The sequence below is a fragment of the Phyllobates terribilis genome, unplaced genomic scaffold, assembly GCF_046119375.1.
Source record: "Phyllobates terribilis strain yellow unplaced genomic scaffold, ASM4611937v1 Scaffold_2__4_contigs__length_985480577, whole genome shotgun sequence".
Lineage (NCBI taxonomy): Eukaryota > Metazoa > Chordata > Amphibia > Anura > Dendrobatidae > Phyllobates > Phyllobates terribilis.
This window is the reverse complement of record NW_027362762.1, coordinates 794,715,860-794,737,520: the sequence shown is the minus strand read 5'-3', so window position 1 is coordinate 794,737,520 and position 21,661 is coordinate 794,715,860. Positions and strand designations below refer to the sequence as shown.

Genomic DNA, 21,661 nt, shown 5'->3' with positions numbered 1-21,661 from the left:
GACAACATCAGTAAAAGACTAAAGAGAGCTGTTCAAGCAAATAACTTTTTACCAAAAGATATGTACAGAAATAGAAAGCGAACTTCTGGGGGCTAGACCAGGAGGTCATGCCTAAAGATCAAAGAGATACAAAGATAGTTTGTTCCTGTTGGCGTCTTTCAATATGACCGCTCTTGGTTGAAACTAGCTGAGCCAGGACAGATCAAGGAAAGATGGAAAAGTACATGAAACACCTCTACAAGAATGACTCAGTAATGTGGGAAGAAACTGATACTGAAAATGATAGAGAGTCGGACATCCTGAAAGATGTAGTCGTTGCTGCAATAAAGCTTCTGTCAAACAACAAAGTGCCTGGATATTTCAATAGAGCTAATAAAGTCTTCTGAAGCAGCAGTTGATGTCATCACATGCCTGTGTCAACAGAAATGGACAACTGGAAAATGGCCCAAGGACTGGACAAAATCGGTGTTTATTCCTATTCTGAAGAAGGGAGATGCTACCGATTGTGGAAACTATCGGACTATTGCGTTCATACCTAATGCCAGCAAAATACTACTGAAAGTCCTACAAAGACAGTTACAGACTTATCTTGACAAAGAGCTGGCAGAGGAACAAGCAGGATTCAGAAAGAGCAGAGGAAGAATAGATGTGATTGCTAACATTAGATGGATAATGGAAAAGACAAAGAATACAACCAGGAGATCTATTTTTGCTTCATCAACTACAGCAAAGCCTTCGAGTGTGTTCATCAACATAAACATTGGAATACCATGTAGGATATGGGTGTGGCGAACCATCTGATAAGCCTCAATAGGAACCTTTACATCTACCAAGAAGCAATAGTCTGAACTAAACACAGCGACACGGCATGGTTCAAAGTAGAGCAAGGCGTCAGTTAAGGCTGCATCCTGTCACCATTTTTCTTCAATTTATATGCAGAAGCTAATTTCAGGAAGGCTAGACTTGCCAAAAAAGAAGGAATCAAAATTACTGGACGAATCATCAACAATCTTAAATCCACATCCATACGACATTGATAGAAACAAGCGTAGTTGGAATGAAAGATTTATTACGGAGTGTCAAGATAGGAAGCTCAAACATGGGACTACTACGCAGCACAAAGAAGACAAAGGTATTGATTACTGCCAAGTATGACCGGGACACATTTGGCATGGACAGTGACAAACTGGAAGTTGTAAAGGACTTCAACCTACTCGGATCGATGATCACTCAAAATGCTGCAACGGCACTGGAAGTCAATACGAGAATAGCTATGGGCAAATCAACAATGAAGTCATTGTATAAGGTCTTCAAATTGAGGAACATATCAATGGCAATGAAGACACGGCTTGTACATACTTTGGTCTTTCCTGTGGTAACATATCGATGCAAAACCTGGACAATAAAGAAACAAGACAGAAGAAGAATCGAAGCCTTCAAAATGTTGTGCTAGAAAAGGATTTTATCAATGCCATAGATGGCAAGAAGAATAAACAAATACATTTTGGAAAAAATCAAGCCAGACATGTCACTCAAAATAAGGATCACCAAGCTATTACTTGCCGACTTTGGACACATCATACGAAGAGACCAATCACTGGAGAAGGACATCATGGTCGGAAGAATAGAAGGAACAAGGTGAAAAAGGAAGACCAGCAACCTGATGGCTTTATACTATCAAGATAACGGCAGAGAAGACCCTGGTGGACCTACAGTACAGACTAAAAGTTTGGACACACCTTCTCATTTAAAGATTTTTCTGTATTTTCATGACTTTGAAAATTGTACATTCACACTGAAGGCATCAAAACTATGAATTAACACATGTGGAATTATATACTTAACAAAAAAGTGTGAAACAACTGAAAATATGTCTTATATTCTAGGTTCTTCAAAGTAGCCACCTTTTGCTTTGATGACTGATTTGCACACTCTTGCAATTTAAATAATAGGTCAATTCATAATAGCTTCATTTTAAGAATGCATCAATACAAACAACATTCACCTCGACTGCCTTTGTCCATATGCCCAGGACACACGTCCCCCGTCCCCCCCCATGTAACAGAAAGAAGAATCACTATTGTAGAATTGTTTCCATTCTGATGGACCCATATGATCCAAATATTAAATAGATATAGGTTTACTTGACTGACTGGCATGTAATGCTAAATCTCCCCACTTTAAGTTAATAAAGCATTATCATCAGTGATCAGCTGACCACCATGGCACCCTTTTTAAAAATTGGTTGTTTTCATTAGACTTACTCCTTTAACACAAACACTTACCTAGAATATCCTTGTACTGGTACTGGGAACTCTCCCTACTATTGCTCCAATATTGTGTTTTTTGTAAAGCATTTATCATTGTGGTGTAATTGTGATGGTGGTGCGTTCTGGGTGACATAATGACACCAGCGAGTCATTTAATATGCACAAGCCCCTAGATGAGAAAACCCTTCTATTTTTGAGCAAGCTAAAATGTATTCAGAAATGTATTCTATGGTATTTTCTTCTTTAGACAAGAATAATGCAGCATAATTGTATGAAAACATTTAGCAACATTAAACTTGGTGACAATCCCAGACAGTTACTATAGAAACAGATCAGAGAAATATTAGGGTACGGGCTCGAAAATCTACAACAGCACGTTATTTGACACAAACTCATATACAAATAATAAGGCAGACATTTTTGGATTGGTATGTATAAAAGAAATCCTGGACTAAAATCCTTGGACATTAATCAACATTGTCCTTCCAGCACATCATGGGAACTGTTCAATGGCTTCTTAAATCACCACAATTGCATTTTTTAGTAGTAATATTGTTACACGCATGCTGCTAGGTTCAGATAGGGCGAGATGGGTTTCCTGAATTCATTGGAATCCCAGTGGAATAGTTACCCAGGTCGACCATAGGCTGCAGCTTCTCTCTCAGGCACACGATAGATACAATTGCTGACCAGACACATCTGACAAGAGTCTTCATAAACAGTTGAACAGTGGAGTTTAATCAAGTACGGCCAGTACCATTGAACTCTTTGAAGCAACAGGCTTCACCACAGTACAGTCTATAAAAGCAGGCACAGTAACGTCAGTCTCTTCAGTAGCATAATTCAGCACAGATTAGATCTCTTGGCAGCACACTTCTATGCATACACAACCACAGGTTTTTCCTTCACAAGGACTCAATAGTACACAGCATTCTTTATCCTGCATGGAGATGGAGGGGGGGAGGGTTTGATGAGGGAGATGATCCCTGTGACATGATTCCTTCCAGTCCTTATCTTTCTGCCCGATAATACTCTGCACTGTTTGTTCAGGGAGTCTATCTGACCTGTGTTTAGCTTCCCTCCTGACCTGAATCCTGTTCAGTTGCCTTCTGTCAGATACAGATCACACCACCACCTTTCTCTTAGACTCCAGCCAGACTAATAAACAAGTTCCCCACAATCCTGTCTCTTGTGACTGTGTTAACTCTTATAGTTGCTGAATGCTTTTGAAGCAACAGCACTACTTCCGCATAATATACTTACCAGCTGCCACTTTCTGCTTTTCCAGGCGCCACTCTGGTCCCAATCCACCATCTTGTGACCACAACTTCTGACTGACCGGAAGTCAGAGGTAATGGTCACAAGCTCTCAATGTAAGTCTATGAGATCCTTGTACCTCCACTCAGACTTACATAGAGAAGTGACCTCCGTCTCGCCCAGCAAACACTGGAGCGATCCAGTCAGAACCAGCAGAAGACGACCGCAGCGGCGCTGATAACAGAAGAAGATGGAGTCTGGTAAGTAGAATACTAGGGGCAGGGAGCTTAGATTAGTAGCACCATTACAGTATTGCAATGAAAAAAAACACCAGAGTGGTGTTTTCAATATAACACATGCCAACACTAGATGAAGGGTAAGGGCTCTTGTAAGGACCCATATATGTATTATATAACTACATATCTCTACTGCACCATACACAGGAATGCTCAGCCAAACATCCTGAGTTCTTTATGAGAGAACCTCTGACCATGGCTTCTCTCCAGGGAGAACAAAAGGATCCAATGTTGGATCTCCAACAAGCCGAGTCTTCTATTCCAGACATCTTTGGGATGAACATAGGGAGCACCCATACACATAAGACAGTTGGACAATGCTGCCAATATATCGGTGGTTACGCCGACTTTAGTGCAATGTGTATATAGGTCTTAAGAAGAATGGCTCTAGTTTGTAATTATGTTAAATGGTAATCAACCAATGTCAAAGGGTGTCCCAGGATCAGGAGCTGTATCCATGTGTCAGTGTATATTTCACATACTAGTTACTCCCTCATACTGGCCCCATCTATGAAGGAGAATATACCCCAATCTTAGGTATATATACACATTGTATTACTCTCAGAAGTTTTATTGACATATAAAAAAGTAAAGGGGATATTGTGTATCATGTCGTACAAACATATTTTATTGAAAAGGTATGTTTAGAAATGAAAGCATATATTCGTGTATAACTGGAAAGCCGCATTTCCCCCCTTTTTTTTTTTTTTTTTAAAGTTCCATATGATGTATTTTGTATCAAGTATTGAAGAGATTCCCTCTACCTGTGATGTATTATATATAGGCGTGTCTTTGTAATATTTAATTTGCAATATGGCATTAACATACATTTTTAATGAGCATTAACAATGACTTGTTTCTAGCACGGTAGGATTTGTCCTACATGTACACCTGGATAAGGACAAATCCAAAGGGCTGAATACTTTATCCACAATCATAGCTGGAGCGTTTGGCTGCTTTTCTCCGGAAGCAGCGCTTCTCCTGCCCATCGGCTATGTCTGATGTTGCTTCTCATTTCCTGACTGACACAAGACATAAGCCCATTCTGTTTTCTAATTCAGAACAAGCCTTTTTATAAATTACTATTTAACACCGGTACATAACGAGCTTTGGATAAGAAGAGCGTACAAGTAAAACAAAAATCCCCCTTCCTTGAAGCAGCAAACAATTTAGAAAGCCTCCATGCTGCTAAATGGTATTTTACACACTACTGGATATTGTAATCTCAAAATTAGCATCTGATGGGTTTAATAACATCTGCATCTATGATTTTAGGACAAAGACTTTTTGGACCTATCGGTGTAAAAAGTTCTTATTTGCACATATAAAACAGATACATCCACTTTTAATTTCTTGACAATCTTTGCTTTCATCATTGCACCCACACACATTATCAAAAAGGTTTAATTGGTTATTTAGGAATCCTTCCATAAGAAATAAACTCTAGTGGCTAGAACTGGAGAACAAAGTCATTTCTGAACAGGATTTCCTTCTACAGTACCTTAGGGCCCATAAGGGCAGGTGCAGATGACTGTATTTTTGGTCGGTGTGCAATCGGATAAAACATTGGATCACACTAGGACCAATGTTATTTTATGTGGTTGTGCACATGTCTGATAATTTCCTCAGACAGAGGACAGGAACATGGTTGATTTGCATCCAATATTCAGATTGCGCTCGACCATGCATGTCAATGAGTCTGTGGAAAAAAATTGGACTGTACTCCGATGACATCTGAGTGCAGTCTGATTTTCAAAGACTGACACAGTGGACAAGATGGAGACATTTTTTTTCCCATCTTCTCATAAGAGAAAATTGAATCAAACTCTAATCAGCATAATCAGCCCGATTCTCTCAGATGAGAGAAAATACGCTAGTGTGACTCTAGCCTAATAGTGTCAGGAACAGGGACCATTAGACAGCTCTTATTCAGGTGGGTCAGTCTAACTGTGCATGTAGAAGAGAAAGACGCGAGTGTAATTTTGCAGCAGCACTAGTTTTGCAAAACTGGTCTAATCTGTCACTATCAGCCAAAAAGTATTTATCAGAACTGTAGTCAATGAGCTCATCGCTAATGCAAAGTTCTACTTCAGTCACCTCTAATAACGAAGAGGAGTCTAGGTCACAGAGCTCTATTGATGTACACAGGTTGCTGTCTCAGCAGGAAGGCTCGCAGCATTGCGTGTAGTGTCAATATTAAGACCGTGCTATTAACAAACGCTCTCTACTCCCCCATTGATTACCTTCATGAAATATTCACAGGTTACTGCATGTGCTTCATTCCACATGAAACCTGCAGAGGCGTGTGGGTAGAACAAAATTAGCCAGAGGACTGGTAAATCATTAACCCAGTGTTACCCAGTCTAATTGGAAATACAAATACACTAAAAAGGTAAAAACATGCAACCAACATATCCTCTAACCAGCCGCAGACTGTCAATCAATAAGGGACAGTTATCAAAATGGTCAGAAACAAAGTGAATTAACAGAAACTAATCAGAAAATAAATCAAGAACTGATGTTGTTGCATTACTGCTTCCTTTTTGTTACAATTAAAACGTATTTCCATATATCTAAAAGTGTCAGAGAGACTGGAAAGCACTACCTGTAGTTTATCTTAAAAAAAACTGCATTGAAAACTCCATGTGTGAATTCTGACTTTTTGGTTGCTATCAACTAATAATAATAATAATAATAATCTTTTTATTTATATATAAACTGACTGCAAACCTAAAAACTACTGTGTAGTTGGTGATCTGCTTGGCAGTAGGAACTACATTGTTGGTGTTGGTGTTAACTTTACTTTTTACCTACAGGTGAAGTCATAAATTTACATACATTTAGGCTGAAGTCATTAAAATTCATATTTATCCCTTCCACAGATTCCAGGTCTACAGTAAGATGTTTCGGAAATCTACTTTGTACATAGCATGAGCAATATTTCCAGCAAATGTTCACAAACAGACCATTTCATTCACTATATCAGAATTCCAGGGATTTACATACAACAAGTTGACTCTGCCTTTATGTTTTGGCTTTCTAGACTAATTGATATGATTTGAGCTAATTGTAAGTGCTTTTGTGTCTGTATTTTGACACCTACTTGCCTCTTCGCTTGACATCAAGGGAAAATTGAAATAAATCAACAAAGAAAGCAGAAAAAAAAGAATTGTAAACCTCAACAAGTCTAGTGCAATCTTGGGAGCAATTTCCAAGGGCCTGAAGTTACCAAGTGTATCTGTTCAAATGATAATTTGCAAGTTTAAAGACAATGGAACCACACAGTCATCATACTATTCAGGAAAAAGAAGCACTCTGTCACCTGGAGATAAATGTAATTTGGTGCGAAAAGTACAAATCAATCCAAGAACAACAGCAATAGACCTTGTGAAGATGCTGGAGGAACCAGGGAAAAAAGTATCAATAACATCAGTAAAACCTGTCTTAATTCAACATGACCTGAAAGCCAACTCAGCAAGGAAGAAATCACTGCTCCAAAGCTGCTATAAACAAAAGTCAGGTAATAGTCTGCAACTTCACATGATGACAAAGCTCTTAGTTTTTGGAGAAATGTCCTCTGGTCTAATCAAACAAAAATTGAACAGTTTGGCCATAATGACCATCATTATGTATGGAGGAAAAAATGGAGAACATTCCTCACTAAAGAACACCATCCCAAACATGAAACTCGGAGTTGGCAACATCATGCTGTAAGGGTACTTTGTAGCAGGAGGGACTGGAAAGCTTTACAAAATAGATGTCATTATGAGAAAGGAAAATTACGTAGAGATATTGAAGAAACATCTCAAGACATCAGCCAAAAAGTTAAAGCCATGGCACAAATGGGTCTAATGGTCAATGACCCCAAGCATACTTCCAGAGATATGGCAAAATGGCCTAAGAACAACAAAGTGAAAGTAATAGAGCCATAAAACCATGACCTCAAGCCCATACAAAATATGCGGGCAGGTTTGAAAAAGCATGTGTGAGCATGGAGGCCTAAGAACCTGACGTATGCCAATTCTGCCAGTAGGAATGGACCAAAATTCCAGCAACTTACTGTGGCAAGCTTGTGGACGTCTGCCCGAAACAAGTGACCCAAGTTAGACATCTAAAGGCAACTCTACCAAACACTGATCATGTGTATCTAAGCTTCTGAGCCAATAGAAATGTGATGAAAGAAAAAGAAGCTGAAATCATTGTTTCTAGTATTGGATTATAGTAGTAATCCTAAGAGAGGGATGTGTACGAGGAGGAATTGTAAGAAATGGTGTAAAACTTTATATAAGTATTGCAGGTTCTCCTCCTTGATAATGCAGCCTTCGTCGCAGGCTGCTCAAAATGGCCACTGACCGTGGAGCAGATCTGTCCATCAGCTTCTAATTGAAAAACAGCTGTGTTTTTCAATTGGTGGGGGTTGATTGGTAGATCTTGTCACATGCTCTTCCTTCAGCGGCCATTTTGATAAGAGAGAGAGTAGTGCAGTCTGTGAGGAAAGCAGCCCTACATGAAGCCAACATGCTCAAGTCGGGAGACTCACGACCAGACTGTGCATTAGCATTCCATTCTCTCTGAATGAGCCCTTAAAGGGGATCTGTCCGATCTCCTGTTTTACTAAAAAATTGTATTCCATTTAATATAACAATAGTGGAGCATCTTCTCTTACATTTTGATATTGTTATGCTCCTCTATTATTCCTCTTAGAAATGTATAAATAATTTGGTAACTTTTTGGTTATTTGTTGATGGAGTGTCCCTACACAGTTTGTCCAATCAGAGTTGTTCAACCTTTTGACAATTTGACAAGGGTACTGGTAAGCACCATAAGTAAATTTATTCCTAAATTTCTAGGAGGAATAACAGACATGTCAGGAGAGCTGACAGGTCCATTATAATGGATAATATTCTACACTATTTTAATTACAAAAAGCATGAAAAATAAAATGCATTAAAAGGAACCTGTCACCAGGAAAATGCAGTCCTCTCTGCAGGCACCATGCTAGAGAGCAGGGTGAGATGAGCAGATTGATATATAGCTTTGTGAGAATATGTTCAGTATAACCTGAGTTTTAGTCACTTAAACTTCTGATCTTTCTGGGATATTCAGGCCAGTGGGTGGTCCTATCAGTGACTGACAGCTTTCTTTGTATTAGTGTGCATATAGGACAGCTGTCAATCACAGATAAGACCGCCCACTGGACTGAATATCCCAGAAAAATCAAACGTTTAAATGATTAAAACCCAGGTTATACTGAACATATTCTCACAAAACTATAGATCAATCTGCTCATCTCCCCCTGCTCTCTAACATGGTGCCTGCAGAGAGGACTGCATTTTTATGGTGACAGGTTCCCTTTAAGTAACTAAAATAACAGGTATTATGAAACTGGCACCAAGTCTGATGAAATCCTCTCTATGCAGTACAGTTGGTATTTTAGTCTTCAGACTATGCCGCCTTTCAAGGTGAACATAATAGAAGTCGCAGAACGCTCTGATTGAGTTCTATGTCTTTCACATTGGACTGGTGAGATAAGACTAATTTTCAGTCTCTGCAGACACCAATCTTGCCTGGAAAAGGTTACATTACCATTGACTTGTAGGTAAAAAATACCTTGACAAGTCGTACATTAGCGCAAATACTCTATAAGGTGCAGCTATTACTTACACCAACATCATTTATCAGAATACAGCAAATGTGTCCAGCGGATACTTGTTACATCTAAGTGCCACATGGCAACAATTATAGAAAGACCAGAGCGCAGGGGTTAGCCTTGGCATCTATTAACTAATGTATTTGCATCAGAGATGTTTTCTTCCTTCCCATCACAATTAAGTCCAGTTTTATGTGGAGCAAAGATGTAATCAGCTTCTATAGACAATATCTGAAAAGCAATTTCCACCTTGTTGTTGGTCACTATAACTTTCCAAAGAAGCTGCCAAGTGGGCAGTGAGTGTAATTAGCTATGTCACAGGTCATGGTGGTAGTAATAACCGTGACGTAGCATACCACCTGAAAATATATACTATTATATATAGGTGTTGTAGTTTAGGTCAACATCCAGGAACATAGGATATTAAATCGCAACCCAAGGGTAAGCCATGTACATAGAAAAGGGTAAGTATAATGCATAGTGCTGCTCCAGTGAATGTATGCCCATCTGAAATCCACAGATCTCTCATAATCTACCAAGGATAAAGGAAAAGTTTACTTAAAAAATCTGTTTTAAAGCTCCATGTTAATTTTTATATAGAAGACATTGCTGAAATTCTTAGTCATGTAGTCCGTACAACTTTGTATAATGGCATGATGCAGAACATATACATTTTAAAAAGATTTCAATACCTTTCCTCCCTGCCAGATGTTTTTTCCCTATTCAGTTAGGTTCTCCCTAATGGTCCTCTTTTCACTTCCCATCAAAATATAACCCTCTGTAGTCTCCCTACCTAATCTCTGCTGGTAGCCCAAAATCTCTGGGGGCAGGTTCTTTCTCTACTCCCTCCCCGATGCTCTTAATCACAACTCAGCTAGATCATCTGCCGAGCTGTGAATGGCAGCATCCGGGAGGGAGAGGTGAAGGCGCACACTCCCAAAGAAAACTCTGAAGAAATGCCCTGTTGCACTACAATCAGAGATTTCACATATTGCGCTCCAGAAAAAAAAAGTGAATATCTCTGCAATGGAGCACACAAAAAGGAAACGAGTAGCAAAACTAGGGGATATTAGGGATTTTTACCAGGTATTTAACTCATTTTTTTTGAGCAAGTGACAAGTCCTCTTTAAATATCCTAAAGCATTACTATGGCAATTTGTAAGGCCTACTTTGTTTTCACTTCATAGAATTTTGATTTTGGCTCTCCGATCTGCATAAAACAATGCAAACAATTGTTCTCACCTTGTGTCGACATTTAAGCACCACTCCATAAGCACCTAGAGGTAAAAAGAGGAGAACTAGTTACAGTAATTGTGTACATTACTTCATTCTGGCAAATCAAGATTACTATTCCGTGTATTATGAGTCACTCGAATGCATTTATCTACACCATTACCATAATCCTCATACTGTGCAGCATGTGGAGGACCTGCCAGCTCTCCTGACAAGTCTGCTTGAGTAAATACTTGTATTGTGTTGTGCTGTGCCTCTGTTATTCCTACTGGAAAAATATGAATAAATGTATAACTAGCATTCCCAGAAATGAGCGAATCTAAAAAGATTCAAATTCGCCAAATCGCCAATTGATAAAGTTTACTAGAAAATTCAATTTGTAGTGAATTTATTCTCTATGAATGGAATGCACCTTATAATGCTTTTGTGTCTGGAGAGACATCCCCAGGGCAAAATAAATCTAAGACATAGAAAAGAAAAACAATGAATACCCCTCCGATTACCTTCGCTGCTCAATGTCCCCGTATGTTCTTCAATGAAACCCCAGGCATCGTCACGCTAGACCGGGACTTCTGGTCACGACTAATCCCTTACAGTAAGCATGTAGGTAGAGCACACATCCTAAGGCCGCAGGGCACATAGAGACCGGATGTGCCGAGTCAAGTTGCGGCTGGAAGTCCCAGCTTAGCGTGTAATTGCCGAGAGGTAATCAGTGAGGTATTAGTTTTACATTTGTGTTTTAACCTTTTGCAGGCCCTTAACAGTTCACCAAAATGGCAGACAACCAGCCACCATATTACTGAATTCGCATGGAGCGAATGACAAAAAGAAATCAGTATTCTGATGAATACATATTTTTTAAAAATTCAAGTAGAATTTAATTCCACTTGAATAAATTCACCCAACTCTAACCATTTCCCCTGTCAGTGACCCTATACATGCTGACACTGTCCAATTACTACTACTACCAATGACAGATCATGTAATGACACACATATAGCTGTAAAAGTGACCTTCTTTTTATTTTATTTTTCTGAAAGTTTTTTAGGGGGATATTAATATTTATGTAATGGTGGTCCAATTCCCAACACCCCAATAGATGGACTTATTGAAGTGGTACAGCTTTGTACATTGTGTAGCAGCTGTGAATGGCTCTGCTAGCTATAACCAACCTTTGGGACCTTCATATGTCTCGGGAAAGGGCTCTGCTGTGCACCACTGGGAACGTTCGTGGCCAGGCCTATGCGGGAGGGGCCCCGACGAAACCAGCGACAATTTCAGCTGGCAGTGCATCCATCTCTCTTCACTGTAATATATGCCACCAGCCAATCACAGGACAGCAATTGATGTCGGCAGAACATCAAAGTCACCTCCCGGCCTCTGCGCCAGGTATGGAAGTGGACACTGAACGTTGTGGGAGCAGGGTAAAGGAAGAAGAAAAGTTAATTTTTTTTATTTTTTTTTTTAATTACGGTAAGTTGAAAAAGAGAGGCAGAACACAGGACATTTTTACTTAAATGGGCCCAGGATGATGTATATTAATATAAAAATGGGCTCAGTATGGAGTATATTATACCAGCAAGGGGCTCGGGATGGGGGACAGTATTATAGGAAGGGGCCCAGGACAGGGGACATTATGATAGGAAGGGGCCAGGATAGGGGACATTATTACGGCAAGGGAACAGAATGGGGAACATTATTATAGGAAGGGGCAAGGATGGGGGACATTATACCATGAAGGGGCCCAGGATGGGGGACATTATTGTAGGATGGGGTCCAGGATGGGGAACATTATTAAAGAAAAGAGCCTAGTATGGGGGACATTATTACAGGTTGGGGCCAATTATAGGATGGGGCCAAGGGTTGGCAATATTAATACAGGAGGGGATCCATGATGAGACATTATTAAATAAAAGGGCCAGGATGGTTGACATTACTACAAGAAGTGACCCAGGAGACATTAGTACAGGTGGAGGCCAGGACAGGGAACATTATTACAGGAAGGGGCCCAGGATGGTCACATTATTATAGAAAGGGGCACAGGATAGGGACATTATTAAATAAAAGGAGCCAGGATGGTTGACATTATTACAAGAAGTAGCCTATGATAGGACACATTATTACAGGTTGAGGCCAGGACAAGGGACATTAATTACAGGAAGGGGACAAGGATGGGAGACATTATTAAAGGAAGAGGCCAAGGATAGGGGACCGTATTACAGGTTGAGGCAAGGACATGGAATTATTACAGAAAGGGCCTCAGGATGGGGAACATTAATACAGGAAGGGGGCCAGGATGGTGACATTATTATAAAAAGGGGCCCAGAATGGGGGACATTATTAAATATAAGGGCCAGGATGGTCGACATTATTACAGGAGGTGTCCCATGACTATTACAGCTTGAGCCCAGGACAGCGAACATTATTACAGGAACGGGGCCAGGATGGTGACATTATTTTAGAAATGGGCCAAGGATGGGGGACATTATTAAATAAAGGAGCCAGGATGGTTGACTTCATTATAGGAAATGGCCTATGATAGAAGACATTGTTACAAGTTGAGGCCAGAACAGGGGACATTATTACAGTAAGAGGCCAAGGATGGTTGACATTATTACAGGAAGTAGCCTATGATAGGAGACTTTATTGCAGGTTGAGGGCAGGACAGGGTGGCATTATTACAGGAAGGGGCCAATGATGGGGGACATTATTACAGGAAAGGGTCCAGGATAGGGGACAGTATTACAGGTTGAGGCAAGAACATGGAATTATTACAGGAAGGGCCCCAGAATGGGAGACATTATTACAGGAAGGGGATCAGGATGGTGACATAATTATAGAAAGGGGCCCAGGATGGGGGAGATTATTAAATATAGGGGTCAGGATGGTCGATATTATTACAGGATGTGTCCCATGATGACATTATTACAGGTTGAGGTCAAGACAGGGAACAATATTATTACAGGAACAGGCAGAGGATGGTGACATTATTATAGAAAGGGGCCCAGGATGGGGGACATTATTAAATAAAGGAGCCTGGATAGTTTACATTATTATAGGAAGTAGCCTATGATAGGCTATGGCCAGGATATGATATGATATCTTATTACAGGTTGAGGGCAGGACAGGGGATATTATTACAGGAAGGGACCAAAAATGGGGGACATCATTACATGAAGGGGCCCAGGATAGGGGACATTATTAAATAAAAAGGCCATGATGAAAACATTATTATGAGAGGGGGCCAAGACAAGGGACATTATTACAGAAAGGGGCCAGGTTGGGGACATTATTATAGGAAGGGGCCAAGACAGGGGGACATTATTACAGGAAGGGGTCAGGATGGGGGGACATTATTACAGGATGGGGGGACATTATTACAGGATGAGAGACACTATTGCATGAGGGTGAACAAGTGTTTTTGTAAGATCTAAAATGCTACAAGGGTCCATACATCTGACCAACATGCAGGTGGGGGCCCAGGTCCAAATTTTGCACTGGGACCCACTGGACTTTAGTTACGCCACTGGCTCTCTCCATTCACTTGTGTGGTATTTCCATAAATTGATGAGCTAGTATGCTCTGCATTTTTTTGGCATTCCCATAGAAATAAATAAGTGCTGCACATCACCACCTGTCCACTGATAATGACATGCAACAGGGTACAATTCTTGAGATAGATATGGGTGCCAACATTTATGGATACAATATCTACATCTGTACAAACATGATGCAGGTATTTTGTGCTTTAATATTTTTTTTAAAAGTTAAGTATTTTTTTTCCATGTCACGATCTCTATTTAAATTAAAAATTATAAATCTTGCTATTTTCACACCAGCCACTGGAGCTAGACTCACACTTCCCGTTGTTTCAGGAAATCCACATGTACATTAGCCTCAATGAACAGACTGTGATCATATCTTTTTTTCATTGAGGCATCTAATGAGCGTGTACAATTGAAATTGTGAAGGTTAGGAGGAACAGCGTCAGCTGTGACATTGCCTATCGTGATCAGTGGATCCCAAGCTATCAGCTGAGTATAGAGCTATTATCAGTCAGTATAATCTTGCCTCTGTAGCCATAGTTGCCATTGTGAAAATAGCAAGATTACTAATTTTGTTTTTTAATAAACATCGTGAAATGAAAAAAAAAATAAAACATTGGCATTTACCAAAAAAATACATTTAACAAAAAAAAAAAAAAGATTTAAACAATAGGTCATCATTTTCTGACAACTAATCTCCTTTAAGGAGCACCTTTTCTTGGAACTCGATGCTGCGCCACTCTTCTGTTATCCATACTAGAAAGGAAAGTGGAAGAGAATTCTGATAAAACGCGATTCCCTCCAGACATGAGCTTTTGACACTCATCCATCGGAGAACAATTAGAGCTTTTCATGTTTCACAGAATCTTGGTTCCCTATGTGGTAAATTACCTCTACTGGACACTGCAGTCAATTTCATTCTGATGGAAATCTAAGCCGAAATCTTTTCTTTACTAAATGTAATTGAGTTTTACATTTCAGCATTTACTTTAAACCCATAACATGTGCTAGAGGTTGATTTGAGAAGTTTAAATTTCATTGGATACGGTATATAAAACTTTTCAGATTTTAATTTTAGATAGAGTTCATCAGTTTTTGGAAATTCTGAAACGTACCTTCACCTACAACTCCAAGGACCTCAAATTTATTCATCACATTACCAAGATTAGGAATCTTCATGAAGACAAACACGGCTTATGATGACAGCCACGAAACATGGCAGAACGGAGGTATGAGGGAGAATCTTCACGGCTTACTTGTCTCCAAATGATTGCATGATGCTTTTACCTATGGGAGTAGAACACAAAAGTTATCATCCAACTGACAATTTACCATTGGGTCCATATTACATTTTTAATTTTAATTGGTCATAAATCAGTTTAAAAGATGTTTCAGAAGAAAGACAACGACTACAAACTCTGTAGTCAGAACAGCATTCTAGATGAGACGATTGAGCAAGGTTAAACTTGACGGACCTATGACTTTTTTCAACCTATATAACAATGTAATCTTTTGAAATTCTAATTTGTCAGTTGCAAATTTTTCCCCAAAATTGCATTAGCTGCGAATTGAAAGTACTCCAAAGACTCCATCAGCCCTGAACTGTTGTATATAAAACTATTCTTTTTCCCCTCATACTTTAATCTTCATGCACTATCTATACAGTCTTCTTTGCTTTATGACTCTCCCCCTACCTCCTTAAGCGGTGTCTTCCTCTCACTATCCAGATTCACCAGAAAATGGCTGCTGCATTCTCTGCTTCTGATTTTATACAGGCTATTATTATTATTATTATTATAGAGCAGCTATTTTAGGCAATTTGTATGAAGTAAATTTCAAACTGTTTTAATTTCTAAAAATTCAACAAAAGTTCAATTTGCATTGCATTGATTTGAGCATCTCTTACTGTGATATATATATATATATATATATATATATATATATATATATATATATATATATATATATATATATATATAGAAGATAAACTGTCCAAAAGTTTTTAAATAAACTCTATTGCAAAAATGATTTTTAAGCAAAAATATATTTAAAAATATATGCATCTAAGTAAAAAGATAAAAAAGGAATGCCCGACCCCCAACAGTGTTCTCATAGTTTCTGGGTTATAGGTATGACTTTAACCTTGCAAAATTGGTAATAGGTGTATAAATGAGTCTATGTCTATAACTGTCTTATTAGGCTTGTAGGCATGAAATAAAAAAATAGCTGATAAAATTCTGATTGAAATAGATCCCAAGCAAAAAGCCTGAAATACTGTATAGATTTTCCAGTTAGGATTTAATTTACCCTATTACAATTTAAGAAAACTAAAAATAAAGCTTAGTTTTCTAACAGATGGTCATGACAAAACAGAATCTCTTCTGTCGGACTGTGTATGACAACTTCACATATTATTATTATTGATGCATCCAGTCAAAAAGAAAATCACTTTGCTATTTTCAGAAGCCAACAATAGTACTGCCAAATATAGAGCTTTATAGATTTTTGCCATATGGAAACTCTCAGTCACGATACAGAAAAGAACAGGAAGGTAGAACATTTTATGTAATGATGACAATGCATTGTGTGCCATATTGATGAATACGGCAGTGGTCAATAATTCGTTGGTTTCCTGCTGTTGCAAGGATCTCCGTGAGAGTGAATATAGCAGATGTATAACAAAATATGCACTTTTTGGCCATAGATTCAGTTCCTCATTTTATCTGTGACGAGAAAAGAAAGCTATAGGTATTAGGTCGGGACTGAAATATCAATTGTACAGTCAGCTGACAAAAAAAACATTTAAAAATAAATAGTGCAAGCTAAAAGTTAATTATCTGTTCTAAAGAGTCACAAATTTTGGTACATGCTACTACTTGCCCGAAAATTTGGGATATTTCCCTTCCCATGCAATATTTGAAAAAGGGTAAGAAAAGTGGATGGAGTGGGGCAGCACAGAAAGTATCTGACAAATTTAGCAATATAAGGGCAGGTGCAGACTGCCGTATTATCGGTCCGAGTGTAATCCGATAAAATACTGGATCGTACTCGGACCAATGTTAGTCTACGGGACTGTGCACATGTCTGAATTTTTTTCTTGCACAGAGTCTGTCCAACAAAAAAATTGCTGCATGTCCAAGTTTGATCCCAATATTTGGATCGCATTTGGCCCAGCAAGTCAACAAGTTTGGAAATCATGGATGACTTCTGAGTGCAGTCAGATTTACGCACACTGAAACAATAGAGAAGATGGAGAAATTATGTTCTCCATCTACTACTCACATTCGAGAGAATTGGATCACACTATGCCCACACTTGGCTCAAACACTAATCAGAGTTTGATCAGAGTGTCATTTGCACAATCGAATGAGAGAATCTACAGCTGTCTCTAAGAGCCCTAACAAAGAGAAAATGGTGCAAACTGTACTGCAAATCTATGTTTACACACAGCAGCCGTATATTTCATTTTTAGTCACAGGGGTGTACCTCGTAAAGGGAACCTGTCACCTAATACTGCCTAAGGCGTGGAAAGCATGAATCAGAGCTTGGCTATATGTTAAAATGTTCTGACATTTCATAGAAAATCTACTTTAAAGATCCAGCTGGAGAATGAGACTTGTCCGGTGCCACCTCTGACCGGTTTCTAGGTGATTGACAGTTCTCTCGCTATGAGAGAGACCTGTCAACCACCAGTAGGATTAACAGGTTGCCGGATATTTATAACATATTTTCTCTGAAAACCTGAAGCATTTCAGAGAACGATATAAGTGGCTGCAATCATGCACCCAAACTCTAATTCATGAGGCCCGCGGTTTGGGCTGCGTGAATCAGATGACAGGTTCCCTTTAAAAATAATTGCCACTAGTCACTCAGATGAACTATATTTTAAAGACTGGTGTATGACTGGCACCAACTGAACCATCAATGCTAAGTTATGGATAAAATGTTGCTAACAACCAATTTTTCAACTAACTTGTCAAGAATAATGTCAATGATTTTTCTCATAAAGTCCAAAAACTTCTATGATGATTGCTTAACCACTCCACCCTGAGGAGGCTGGGTATAGTTAAGTTATTTTCTATAGCTTCAACCCTATAGGACAAGAAAAAGTAATCCCCGACAACCCTTTTAATGTTGCTCAGGCGTCATGGGTGTTGACGCTGAAAAATGTTATAAGGTTAACAGCAGGAAGGAATTTCATCTCTGAAGGGAATTTTAAGCATAAATTTTTGAAAATACTTGAATTCCATTTTGCCAGACTACACAATGTGCCTGATCGGCTCCATTGTGTTGGAAAGCAGCAGAAAAAGCCTGGGCAGCTATTTTATCTACAAACTGATTTAACTGTTGGATGCCAGCCAGCACAATATCCCCCATTGCTAACGACACAGCCAATTGAAGAACTTCCCATGTGTTCCCAGTGAACAGAATTCTTACACATCTGATATTTAAAACTGAAGGAAAGAAAAACAAAACTGAACAGAAATTGGAGCCCGAAATCCATGTAGATTTAAGCTGCTACTCTTGTATTTCTAGAACAGTGAGCAGCTCCTTGGAGTAAACATTCAGATTTCCACCCAGAAGTTTCATCTGGGTTTCCAATTATTTTGGGTTGTGGGTAAAAATATGATTCTTGTTAAAAGATGGTTTTGTCTCATGACATTCACCATTAAGTTGAACATGATCTCCAAGTAAAATTAAACTATAATGAGAAGCCATATTTACTAGAATTAAATAATGATTCAATGGTGATTCATTCAGAACTGCATGAAAATCTACGCTTTTTTACTTGAATTAAATGCTCTATATATTAGATTACGGAAAAAGTGATAGTCAAGAGGAACAACTGCCCAAGAGGTCTACATAATGGAAAGGAACTGGAAAATGAAAATGTAATAGGGGAAGATTTATTCTACACCACAAACTGAAGTACAACGGGCATGAAAAGTTTTGTAGATGACGTGTACAAAACAAATGAAGGATGAGCACCACTCTCCAATGTACAATTAGATCAAAAAGTGAAACACAAAGTAACAAACAATAAAATGATTCACAATCAGACCTAACAATCATAATTAATAAAGTTCCCAAACACAATTTAAAAACCAATAATACCACGTAATGACTCTAGTTGATCAAAGCAATTTCAACAGAATTCAGCCGTAAATTGTAAAAGTTTGGGGCAACCGTGAGTTGCGCAAAAATGTTGCAACTTTTGGTATTTTCACATCAATTTCTCCTTACTAAACAAAAACGGCCATAGTTGGGGTGGGACAGGGGCACGGTAGGGGCATGATGCCACAGCTTGTCTAATTTACAGAGACTGGAACAAGATTTCTGACATAGCGCATGGAGGTACACACCACTCTTCAGACACTCCCGATTCATGAAAGCGCATGTACCTCTCCATGAATTAGGAGTATCAGACTCCACGACGGTCCTTCATCAAGACCGGTGAGAAAATCGACGACCTTAATTTTTTTTTGTTACTTTGTGTTAGACTTTTTCATTTGATTTTACATTTTGACATCTTAGGGCGCACATTGGAGAGGAGTTCCTGCATTACACAAGGCAGGTGCCGTGTGTTTCCTCCAACTATCATATTATGGGGAATTTTTTCTAGGTTTGCATTTTAATTGATTTTAGCTGAGTGTTTACCTTTATATTTGTGTTAATAAAATTAATAGATTTTTGCTTAATTGTTGAGTGTGCACAGATTTTTTTCTATGTGGTTATGTTTCTTGGAGTATTTGTAGAATACATGTGGAATATTTAAAGGGATTGTCACACAATTACTACTCCTGTCCATATATTTTATCATAACTTACTGATGCCATAAAGTACAACCAAAACCCTTTGAGAGCCATAAGATAAGTCTACTTTTTGAGCCCATGCATAACATGGTCGGCCATTCATTTCTATGGCTGGAATGTAATGTTACATTTCTCCAGGAAAAGCCTCTGACAAAACGGAAGCTGGAAACTTTTCAGAAAGTGGTTGTCTTCAGGAGATGACCCTTTTAGCTTAGATGGTTTTAAATACTGTCAACAACACAGAATATATAGCATTTCAAATAAATCTTTAGAAATGAAATGGTATATGGGTGTGGTTTGTGAGACATACCCTTTACATGCCTAAAGCTACAATACTCTTCTTATAAACATGTTTGAGATCTCTTGTCATATACATTGCTTTTTTTTTTCCACTTAGAGCCCAGACCAGTCCTATAGCTAGTAAAGTCTATTGCCAGAATTATTTGCAAAAGTAATTCTCTTTATTTTGTGTGCACAGTCAACTAAGTCCAACAAGTATTACAGAGAAGTCCAGCTCACCTTCTGGGATCTTTCTACTTTCACATCAAATCGCCTGTGAATTTCGAGTGAAAGTTCTTACTCATGGTGTTGAATTGTAGACAGAGCATTATATTTATGCCCCAACTCATTAAAGATCCACATTACACCTGGCAAACGAGCAAAACACTTGTTTGTTGGCGGAAACGATCTTTTGATTTGCCCAAAGATCATCGTTCTCGGCAGAGAATTGTCCTGTGTAAACGAGAGTTGTGCTGCTGAGAACAATATGCGCACTGAATGATCCACACTCATTAGTATGGGTGAAGTCTGTAGCAAAAACGCTGAAAGAATTGACATTCTGTAGATTTACATCTGCAGCACATCTGGAAGGAAGAAATAAGCAACGTGTGCATGAGACTTCAGGAATCTCATTCCTGTGCTGGAATTAGGAAATCCTTTGTGACAAAACTGCGCAGAAAAAAAAACATTGTGTGCACAGACCCTTACTGTGGTTATTTACCTTTTATCTAGCTATGAACCACTGGGGATATTCTTGTAAATACTCTAAATTGATGTGAAGAAACAATGTTAATCCAATGTTTCCAAAATAGAGTTATACATTGTATAACAAGGTGTGCTGGTCTTCTCTATGGTACATGCTCCTACAGAAAAAAAACAAAAACAAACCAGTATTCATAATGGATGGGGCAGACGGCCGTAGATTCTCTTTTCCAAGAGAATAAGGCCGATTATGTAAATGACACTCTGATCAAAAAACGTCTCCATCTTCTCCATTCAGTCAGAGAGTGGAAATCAGACTGCACTTAGATGTCATCCGAATGCAGTCCAAAGTTCCCCACGCACGCATTGACTTCCACGGCTGAGTACAATCCAAATATTAGATCAAACTCAGGCATGCGTGGCCCCATGCGCTAACATTGGTCTGATGCGTTGTCGGATCACACTTGGACTGAAAATACACTCATCTGCACCTGCCTTAAAGTTGGACCAGAAAATGTGGGCGATTCTGAATGAGCTTACTGTATTCCAATGATTTTTTTTCTTACAAAGCGATGACAAATTTTACTCAGTCCCATATTTTTAGCTACTCAGGGCG

General features: G+C 38.9%; 1 protein-coding gene across 10 annotated transcripts in view; it reads right to left on the bottom strand.

The window, feature by feature from the left end:
• The window catches only part of CDKL5 (cyclin dependent kinase like 5), a 407,568-nt gene that overhangs the window by 210,406 nt on the left and 175,501 nt on the right, over positions 1–21,661 (bottom strand). For 8 of the 10 annotated variants that reach the window (XM_073667416.1, XM_073667414.1, XM_073667415.1 and 5 more), the window contains 2 exons: positions 15,367–15,538; positions 10,716–10,750 (listed from right to left, as the gene is read on the bottom strand). The exons of the other annotated variants lie outside the window; for them this stretch is intronic. In XM_073667416.1, the coding sequence (XP_073523517.1) occupies positions 10,716–10,750; positions 15,367–15,430 (99 nt within the window). In that variant the 5' untranslated portion in view covers positions 15,431–15,538. The remainder of the gene's footprint in view (positions 1–10,715; positions 10,751–15,366; positions 15,539–21,661) is intronic. 10 annotated transcript variants of the gene reach the window in all.